Source organism: Malus domestica, chromosome 13 (genome assembly GCF_042453785.1).
Source record: "Malus domestica chromosome 13, GDT2T_hap1".
NCBI lineage: Eukaryota > Viridiplantae > Streptophyta > Magnoliopsida > Rosales > Rosaceae > Malus > Malus domestica.
Genome location: NC_091673.1, coordinates 25,133,451 through 25,144,118, shown reverse-complemented (window position 1 = coordinate 25,144,118; position 10,668 = coordinate 25,133,451). Strand labels below are relative to the sequence as shown.

At 38.4% G+C, this 10,668-nt stretch overlaps 1 protein-coding gene across 2 annotated transcripts; it reads left to right on the top strand.

Annotated features, from left to right (window-relative positions):
- Window positions 1-3,684: 3,684 nt before the first annotated feature.
- On the top strand, window positions 3,685-8,853 carry LOC103453778 (uncharacterized). Of its 2 annotated transcripts, none has more exons than XM_029091080.2 (5): window positions 3,685-4,415; window positions 4,963-5,066; window positions 5,498-5,674; window positions 6,366-8,212; window positions 8,507-8,853. In XM_029091080.2, the coding sequence occupies exons 1-5, from the start codon at window positions 4,219-4,221 to the stop codon at window positions 8,657-8,659; spliced, it is 2,478 nt and encodes an 825-aa protein (XP_028946913.2). In that variant the 5' UTR covers window positions 3,685-4,218; the 3' UTR covers window positions 8,660-8,853. The 2 variants fall into 2 exon arrangements, with proteins under 2 accessions (XP_028946913.2, XP_028946914.2); XM_029091081.2 differs by having other exon boundaries at window positions 3,907-4,415; window positions 5,391-5,674.
- Window positions 8,854-10,668: the final 1,815 nt, after the last annotated feature.

Genomic DNA, 10,668 nt, shown 5'->3' with positions numbered 1-10,668 from the left:
CAAGAGTCTTGGATGCTGGATAAAACTTGCTTAAGAACTTTTCGCTTAACTGTGCCCAGGAAGCGATGCTCCCAGATGGGAGTGTAAAAAGCCATGTTTTCGCCTTGTCTTTTACAGTATAGGGAAAAAGACAAAGCTTAATAGACTCTGCAGAAAACCCTTTAACCAAAATATTCTTGCACCCCATCAGAAATTCGGTAATATGCATGTTAGGATCGTCATGAAGTCCATGAAAAGTAGGCAATATTTCCAACATGTGATGTCTAATCTCAAAAGTATCACCTTCATCTTCTGGATAAACAACGCAACTCGGTAATTCGTTAGCACGGGCTGCTAATGTTTGTCTCAAAGGCTGCCCAGCTTCGGGCATAGCAAAAGCCATTGTTTCTTCGCTTTCTGAAACGCTTAAAAATTGTTCCTGCCGCTGCTTTCGTAATGTTCTTTCAAGCTCAGGATCAAATTGAACAAGCTGTGCAAATTGTGACCTGGTGTTGACCATGCACAGATTTCAATAATCTGGAAAGAAAAAAACGAAAATTAAAATTGAAGAATTTTTTTTTGAACGAAAATAATTAATTAAGAATATGATAAAAAAAATTAATTAAAACAATCCCTGGCGTCGGCGCTAATTTCTTGATAGGATTTTTTATACCTGCGCAATAGGGTTAAAATCACTGAAAATACTTGCAAGAATACAAGGTAATTGTAGTATAATTGCTCATGCAAGGTCGTTGTCCCCAAAGATTGTTTGACTAATTCATAATTAAATCAACTCTTAATTAACCATTAAAACATATTTTTATCACCTCACAATTAAATCACTCTCTTTTCTCCCTCAATACCGCCGGCTCCCATATCTCTCTAAACCCTAGATCGTTCAATCAAATAGGCCTACAACATAAATGTTTTTGAATTCTCTTGAATGGAATGAATTAATATGCAAGATCCCGAGATAGTTGTAACAGAATAACTAAATAGGATGCACCAAATATAAAAGAAAGAAATAGCGAAGTAATAATAATTGTAAATACCAAATATAGGATATTAATTAGACCTGTAAACGGGTCGGGTTTATTGGATTTGGGTCGGGTTTCATCCGACCCGTTAATTTAACGGGTCACCCGAACCCAACCCGTTAAGTTAACGGATCATCCGAACCCAACCCATTAAGTTAACGGGTGACCCGTTTCAACCCGTTTCACCCGTAAACCCTTTTTTCTTTTTTTCTTTTTTACATTCCAATACAAGGAGCTGCGACTTGGATTTCTTCTGGAACTATTCCCGGAGGCTCTCGAGCTCCTCTCTGCAATTTGAAGCGTCGCGAATCTCTAATTGCGTGGAAGCTGTTCGCTAGAGACTCGGTCTGGAGGAGGAGCCACATCCGGCTGCCGTTGGAGGAGTCTTCGAGAAGGGTCTGGATCCTCTGGAGCATGATGCAGAGCTCCTGGAAGCAGAGGATGGCGGAGTGGGAGAAGACGGCGGTGGAGCTGCAGATGATGTCTTCGAAGAGGATGGAGATGAGGGTTGACCTGTGCGGCGCAAGAGGAACTGGTCCATGATGTGGATGATATGCAGGAAGAGATGATTCATGAAATCTATGAGAAAGCTACTCAAGTATGTGCAATTTTGTTCAATCTAGTTTATTTGAAGTTTTCTTCGTGTTTGGATTAAAGCTCCATTTGTTAATTACTAGAGCTTGATGTCCTTTGCTTTGCTAATTGTAGGAACCGTATGAGACGTTCCATGGTGAGATGGTTGCTGCTAATGCTTGTATATCTGCAGCAGATAGTTTCCAGAAAGAAATAACCAATCAAGTCGAAAACAAAGAAGCTAGGGAATCCACTGAAAATTAGATGACAGATGAACAGAAAGCGCGAATGGAAGCTAATAGATTGAAGGCACTTGAGAAAGTTGCAGCTAGGCGCTGCCAATTGCAGGCGGCTTGAGGTTCCATTTCATGGTGTTTTGTCACAGATGAGGTTGACCTGTGGAGGGAGCGGAGAATCCAGAGTGACCCAAAGCGGCTCGTGGGAGCATTTCCAATATAATTTATAACGGGTGCTAACGGGTTGACCCAAAGTGACCCGTTATTTAACGGGTTGTTAACGGGTTCACCCGTTAACGACCCGACCCGTTAAGCATCCACCCAAATACTAAAATTAACGGGTCGGGTTAACGGGTCGGGTCCAAAATGCCAGGTCTAATATTAATGTTCAACACCAACTAGTACATTGTGAAAATGGGAGAAAAAAAATAAGTAATGTGTAAGCATAACTTGTTAAAACTAGCTTGTTATTATCTAACAAAGTTTTTCTTCCAAACATAACCACTCGATTTGATTCGATATTGTTCTCCAATTTTACTAGAATTTAATTTTGTAAGGAGAAAGAGAAAATTTTCTTTTGTAATTTTTTTTTTATTTTTAAAGAATATTAACTGATGGCTTCGCACATCAGTCCACCTTTTCAAGGACTTAGAAGACTCACAGAGATATTTGAATCTTCTTTTAGCCACCATCATCAATTTATTAGCACTAGGAATCAAATTTAAGACCTTGTACAATATGGACTTGAAATTCGTTTTTATTTGAACCACTGCTAGTGGTGGGTTTTGTAATTCAATAATGGGTAAATCGCCAAAATGGTCACTGAGATTTGCATAACTCATCACTTTAGTCTCTTAGTTCCAAATCGATAAAAGTGGTCCCTGATATTGTCCACCATCCATCATTTTGGTCGTTCCGTTAAAAACTCCGTTAAGTGTCCCGGAGTTCTTGGCCGGAAGTTTGGGCAATTTTCAAAGCTTTGTAACTCAATCGTTTCTTAACCAAATTCGACCGATAATATATCAAAATGAAGATAGAAAAGTGTAGAATAATATTATACCTATTTCAAAGACCAATGGTTGCAAGAGATGGCCGGAAAATAGCCTCAAAGTTGACTGGTCCGAGTGAAAACTTGAAAACTCGCCAGAAACCGGGTAAACTTTAAACATTCATAACTTTTTCAATACTCAACGAAATCAAGTGATTCAAAAACAAAAATCATACTTCTCGACGAGAAGAAGAGAATGATACTTTTTTTAACGGCTAACTCGCTGTGGTTTGGCCGAAAAATGGCTCGAAAGTGGCTAACTCGAGACCAAGAAAGCCACTTTCGAGCCGTTAAACCACGGCGAGTTAGCCATCACAAAATGTACCATTCTCTTTGTCTCGTTGAGAAGTGTGATTTTTGTTTTTGAATCACTTGATTTCGTTGAGTATTGAAGAAGTTATGAACGTTTAAACTTTACCAAGTTTCCGACGAGTTTTCAAGTTTTCACTCGGACCAGTCAACTTTGAGGCTATTTTCCACCAATCTCCGGCAACAATTTGGCTTCAAAATAAGTATAATCTTATTCTACACTTTTCTATCTTCATTTTGATTTATTATGGGTTGAATTTGGTTAAGAAACGATTGAGTTACGAAGTTTTGAAAATTGACCAAACTTCCGGCCAAGAGCTCCTAGACACTTAACGAAGTTTTTAACGGAATGACCAAAATGATGGATGGTGGACAATCTCAGGGACCACTTTTATCGATTTAGAATCTCAGAAACCACTTTTATCGATTTAAAATCTCAAGAACCAAAGTAATGAATAATACAAATCTAAAACCATTTTAGTGATTTCCTTCAATAATAACAGAAGAGCGGTGAGTAGACGACAACCGACCGCACCTTCCTAAACATTGGATTGAAGCGGTTGGAGGTCAAATGAGCACTTCTCTTTCTCTCTCTCTCTCCTCCCTCTCTGAACAAACAAACTTGATATTCTCTCTCCAATTGGGTTTGGTGAATTGAAGAAATAAATGTGGAAAAAATGCAAAAATTGTTGCCTTTTATCTTGAATACAAGAGTCTGATCCTCATCTCCCAACTCACAAGTCTTTCTTCTCCTCCACAACTTCTGCCGTTTTTTCCACCACGCCTTCTTTTTCTTCTTCTCTCGGGGTTTTGTTTATTGCAACTTCATCTTTCTGTTCCAAATTTCATTCTCCCAAAATTATCTATTGGCCCAGAAAAAAAAAATAACCGAATTGCATTCGTGCCCTGTTCATCTGTTTCTGCTCACAAATCTGCACAAACTCTGCAAAAAATCGTTCCTTTTTTGCATTAGCTTAGACCTTGATCGTTTTCAGCTCAATTGGTAATTGGGTTTTTGGAGAATTGGGAGAAAGCCATGTCGCCAGCTGCAATCGAGCCGGCATTTCCCGAATCGTCGTCTTTGAGCTCCCCTGATGTTCCTGAGAGATCTGAGAATCCTCGATTCAAGGACCTTAGAGGCGTCCAATGGCGTATAAATCTTGGGATTTTGCCCTCTTCCTCTTCTTCCTCCACTGATGATCTTCGTCGGGTTTCAGCTGATTGTAGAAGAAGGTGAATTTAGCTTCTCTTTTATGATTTTCTGCAGGTTTTTTTATTGTTTTTTGTTTTAAGTTTTTCACTGAATTAATGATTTTATGCATGGAATTTGCTGGGATAATCTTACATGGTTTACGATTGCCCTTTTGATTTGATCTTTTTTTTATTCATTAATCGATGGAATATGGTAAAGTGGTGTTAACGGTAATCTTAGAAAAATAAAAACTTGAAAGGGTTTGTAAGATACTGGTTCCGGGTTGAGTTAACGGCCCGTGGATTTTTGTAATGTGTTTCTTATGAGCTGTAAACTGTTTCGGAAACACGAAAACCTTGTTACTTTCATCTTATATCTTTATGATTCAAAAGGTGGCCTCTTGAATTTTTTGATTGCGTTTGGTACATGTAGTCGATTAGTTTAGCTGATTGATCCGAGTTTTAATGTGAATTATGACTTTAAGATCGCTGAATTTGTCTGAGTATATATATTGGACTTGCAGGTGATTTGTTGGTAATTTTATGTTCGTGTTTTCTTGTGCTAAGTTTACCTTGTGTACATTTTTAGGTATGCCGGATTGAGAAGGCGCCTTCTGGTTGATCCACATCCCCAAAAGGATGGGAGTAATTCTCCTGATCTTGCCATAGACAATCCACTATCGCAAAACCCAGGTAAAGTCAATGGATCCATATAACTATTGGAACTCCACCGAAAAACATGCACGAGCATGTTAATCCAACAATTTTCTTGAACTTGATTTTGCTATATTCGTTTGTGTGCAGTGTTTGTTTTACTTATTCATTATTAGCTTTCTATATGTAGCCGCTTTGTTAAATGACCAAATCTGGAGGCATGTTTGTAAATGAAAGTGGACTCTCTTTTGGAAAGGGAAACAGCTTTCTTCTACTGATGTGCCAATGTGTTTTCAGATTTTCCTGTGAGAAACTGTTACAATCTAAAAAACAAATGAATAATTATTTGCATCATTGTAGCAGTGTCAGACTGTACAGCACCAAATCAAATCAATGGGTGGCATTGTAGCTCCTCACGAGTGATGCAATTACTAATGTATGCTGTGTTGTATTGTGAATCTCACAAGCAGATAGCACATGGGGTCACTTTTTCCGGAGTGCCGAGTTGGAGAAAATGGTTGATCAGGATTTATCACGTTTATACCCAGAACATGGAAGCTACTTTCAAACTCCAGGATGCCAAGGCATGTTGAGAAGAATCTTGTTATTGTGGTGTCTTAGACATCCAGAGTGTGGTTACAGACAAGGTATGCTAAAATGCTCACATTAATTTTCTCTTTTCATTTAAGATTTTGTTATATTCGGGATCCTAGAATATGGTTTCAGGATATAACATTCCTTTATGTTTAAAGTGATTAATTCTTATGAGCTTGGCATTTAGAGCACACTGTCTCTCCATGTTATCCCAATTAGGAATAGGCAGACTAATGCTCTTGCAGCATTTCTCCTTAATACGAAGTTTCTCATAGGCATTACACAACTTCCCGCACTACGTCCCATGGCGTTGTGAGATATTTAAAGATTTTCCACCAACGCATTTTTCTCTTCAATGGTTCATCGAAAAAGTTCACCATGTGTCCTGCTTGCTTTGTTTAAAGACTTGAATGGCATTGGTCTTGAAATCTCATATTATAACGCATAATGCATGTTTTGGTTATTATACAATATATCCTGATAAAAAATCTAATACAACTGGTCTCAACGAAATGATTAATATTATGGTATATTTATTTTAATTTATACTTTCAGAAAGATTTATGGTGAAAGATTCTTGATTATCAGGTAGCTAGGCAGTTTTTTCTTTTCTGAGTTTTGACTTCTGCGGCTGCAACTAGAGCTTTTTTTTTTTTTAAAAAAAAAATATATTATACAATTTCAGTAACCTCAACGTGCTATGATTTTAACTGTTTTTCTTTGGTTTTTCTGTTTTCACTATAGGAATGCATGAACTCTTGGCTCCTCTATTGTATGTTCTTCATTTTGATGTGGAGCGGCTATCTCAAGTGCGAAAGCTATATGAAGATCACTTCACTGATAAATTTGATGGTCTATCATTTCATGAAAATGATCTTACATATAATTTTGAGTTCAAAAAATTTCCTGATTCCATGGAAGATGAAAATGGCTCTGATGGAAGTACATTGAATGTTAAGAGTCTTGACGAGCTTGATCCCGAGATACAGACCATTGTAATGCTTAGTGATTCTTATGGTGCTGAAGGTGAATTGGGTATTGTCTTGTCCGAGAGATTTATGGAACACGATGCATACTGTATGTTTGATGCTCTAATGAGTGGGGCCCATGGTTCAGTTTCTATGGCAGAATTCTTCTCTCCCTCCCCTGCTGTTGGTTCTCATACTAATTTACCTCCTGTCATTGAAGCATCTGCTGCGTTGTATCATTTGCTGTCTCTTGTTGATTCGTCTCTACACAGCCACCTTGTTGAGCTTGGTGTTGAACCCCAGTATTTTGCACTCCGCTGGCTACGGGTTTTATTTGGGCGTGAATTTTCACTTGCAAATTTATTGATAATTTGGGGTGAAATATTTGCATCTGATAATAGTAAATTAGACAAATGTTCTGAAGATGATGCAGCCAGCTTTGCCATCCTTACTTCACCTCGAGGAGCATATATAGCAGCCATGGCAGTTTCAATGTTACTTTATTTGAGATCTTCCCTTCTTGCCGCTGAGAATGCTACTGCGTGTCTTCAGAGATTGTTAAATTTTCCTGAGAACATAGATTTGAAGAAACTGATACAAAAGGCGAAGTCTTTGCAGGATCTTGCTTTGAAGAACAATAGCTCACCCTCATTACTTTTATATAGTGGGCCCTATGAACATAGTAAATCAATGAATGCAAGAGGTCATAGCCTTTCAGTCGATTCTGTTTCTCCAAAAACACCACTAAGTCTAGTACCTGAAAGCTACTGGGAAGAGAAGTGGAGAGTTCTGCACAGGGAAGAAGAACTAAGGCAAAATGATATGAAGAAACAGGTTCCAAGCCATAAAAAGCGATGGACAGAAAAAGTAAAGTTGAGCCTATCTAGAACAGAATCTGAACCATCTCCATCAAAATCTGAGAATGGCAAAAAGAACCCCAGGTTTTCTGTTAGACGAAGGTTGCTGCAAGACCTTTCTCGAGAACTCAGCTCAGAGGAGGATATTGAGACATTGTGTTCCCATGAGGACAAACTCTCTTCGGAAGTAGAGGGCAACAGAGAAACTGGGTTCGGCAAGGACCTTAATTCTGCCACCGAGAACAGATGTTTCAATGGAGATCCAGCCAGCGAAGAAAATTCATCTGTTTTCTCAGATCCAACAAGTCCTTGTACTGGGGATAATGGTCATGAACTTGAATCAGAAAAAAGTAGCGTTGCATCAAATCTGTCCATTGATGAAAATGACGATAATTCACAGGATGTGTTGGAAGAGCCACCTCTTCCGGTTTCTGATCATCCCAACGGTGTCTCTCAAACATCGGAATGCAACAATCATTCTCCCGGAAACTCAGTGCCAGGAAAGGAACGTAACCTTCTTTCTGGTAAATTCCCGAGATTTTGGAAGTTTGGACGGAATGCAGCTGGTGAAGGGACATCCGAGAAAGGACACAATGCCAGTGAGGCTATGAAATCTCCCCGTTGTGAAGGTAATCAGAATGCAACAAGCTCTTCAGTGGCTGAGGGGTCCTGCAGCTCTTTAGTTAGCCACAAAGGAGAAGCTGTTGACCAGCATGTGGTGGGTACTTTAAGGAATCTTGGGCAGTCTATGATTGAAAATATTCAGGTAATGCTTCTTATAGGAACTAAAGCATTATACTATTATCTGTTCTAGTTAAAGTTAAATGGGAAATCAAATGATTGTGGAAGAGGAAGGAGGCCAATGAAAAATGGTGATACGTTTTGGTAGAGGCATTATCCATGAACTAAACAAGTATCTAGCGTTTATCGTTGACAATGATAATCTTACTAGATTCGTTGCAACCATAGTATTTCTTCTAAGTTGGTTCCAAGTGCACTTCTAAGCATTTCAAATTTTACGTCTGCATCATTCTGACTGTTCAACTACCATCTATGGCAGGTTATCGAGTCTGTATTCCAGCAGGACCGGGGTGTTCAGGTTGGATCGTCGGAGAACTTATCAAAGAACACTATAGTTGGCAAAGGACAAGTTACGGCCATGGCAGCTCTAACAGAGCTTCGGAAGATCAGCAACCTTTTGTCAGAGATGTGAGGTGTGCATTATTTATAGCAACCTGTATATAGATTTTGTAATTATCTATTCATTTAGTGCCAAAATAAATTCAGTTCGATCCACTATTCTTCTCTTACGCCATAGGGGTTTTGGCAGTCGCTATGACAGACGTGTACATATGAGTTTCTGTAATAATCTTTTGAATATAAATGCATTATATCTTATGAGTGGAATTTCAAGAGCCATATGCATCTACATTGTGAAGTGCAATATGTGAAAGTGTCATCGAAAGCACATGTTACACTCAGCATACAAGAAACAAAAATATGTGCCAAAGCAGCAGGAGGAACATTCAGCTGCCGTTTGTGGATGCGTGCCTTGAGAAAGTCATGGTACCAAGGGGTGTGAGTGAGGCAGTTTGATATCTGCAACATCCAACATCATCGGATCATCAACAAAATCCAGCTTCCATCCATCACAAATCCATAAAAATTGAACTCGTTATTTGTGAAAGTCAGCAAAGTGCATAACCAATTGGAGCAATAATTCCTTAACTAAAAATTCATTATCATTGGTCTCTTAACTTATTAAAACGTGCAGCTGTAATCATTTTCGTCAACTATATTAGAAAGTCTCTGAAAATGAGTCATGTGTCATGCACGTGAACCTAAATCAAGGGGTAAATATGAAAAATTGTATCAATGGTCCCTCAACTTTATTCAATTGGAGAAATGATCTCTCAACTTTAATCCAATTGGAGCAATGGTCCCTCAACTTTAACCCAATTGTAGCAATGGTCCTTCCAACATAACTCATTTTGACAAAATTCTGAAGGAGTTGATGAAAATAATCATAGCTACACGTTTTGATGAGTTGAGGGACCAATGATATTAGATTTCTAATTGAGTGATCATTGCTCCAATTTGATTAAAGTTGAGGAACCATTGCTACAATTTACTCATTAAAAAAAAAAGTAAGGATCTCTTTAGCGAGAATCAAACCTAAGACCTCTCACTTACAAGTGAAGAAGAATACCACTAAACCGTAGTATCAAGTGGCTCCGCCAAAAATATAATTTTAATATGCATTTGTTCATAACTTACCCAAACCTTAGCTCAAATGCCACGTTAAAAAAGGGTAAACTCGCCTCCTTTTCAAACAATTTTTTGCTGATTGAGCTTATCTATCACAAGATATAATTCTGGTTAATGTGTAGAACTGTAAATAATAGGGGTGCAACTTGGGTTGGGCCAATCCGAACCCCGTTCATGTTCAAATCAACTTTAAACCCGAACAAGCGAGTTTTTTTTTAGTTATAACCCCCCCCCCCCGAACCCAACCTAATTTCAACCCGTTCATTGATTGGGTTGAGTTGGGTTGATCATTTGTTCGTCCATCTCTAACCCAACCTAACGTGACTAACCAAACCCAACCTAACAGATTGTAACCCATATAAATTAATGTTCATCCTACACTTAAGTGTGCCAAGTCCAAAAACCAACGTCCTTTCTAATATTTTTTTAATAAATTACCCTTTATAATTACTTAAGCTTTTAGGGAATAAGAGACTTTGATTAGTCAGCTCATATTCGTAGTCTCTAAATCCTAAAGCTTTATAGTGGATTAATTTATGAAGTTAGATTAAGCTAGCTTTGATGCTACTTGGCTTATTTTTTTTAGGAATTCTTGGAAACTAAGTTGTTATAAGATTAAACTTTAAAAAATTGGGCAACCCAAACCTAACCCAAATAAACCGTCACCCAATTAGACCCGAGCCCAAATGAACTCAAATGAAATTCTACTTGAACCCGAGCCCGAATTGTAAAAGTTGGATTAGGATTGGGTTGACCTTCCAACCTGCCCGAGTTGCACCCCTAGTAAATAAGCTTAATGCAATTCAAGTTGGGTTCATTTATTTGGCTTCATGCTCCGTTCCTAAAAGAAAAGAAATGAATTTACGTTCCTCTTCACTTGGAAGTGAAAGGTCTTAAGTTCGAATCTCGTAAATGATGAATTCGATACCAAATTAGGCTGCCCATTGCGTGGCT

Excerpts from the sequence above, each read along its gene's own strand:
- LOC103453778 (XM_029091080.2), top strand. The coding sequence starts at position 4,219 with ATGTCGCCAGCTGCAATCGAGCCGGCATTTCCCGAATCGTCGTCTTTG. Across the intron at positions 4,416-4,962 it reads TCAGCTGATTGTAGAAGAAG|GTATGCCGGATTGAGAAGGC; the intron begins GTGAATTTAGCT and ends GTACATTTTTAG. Across the intron at positions 8,213-8,506 it reads CTATGATTGAAAATATTCAG|GTTATCGAGTCTGTATTCCA; the intron begins GTAATGCTTCTT and ends CATCTATGGCAG.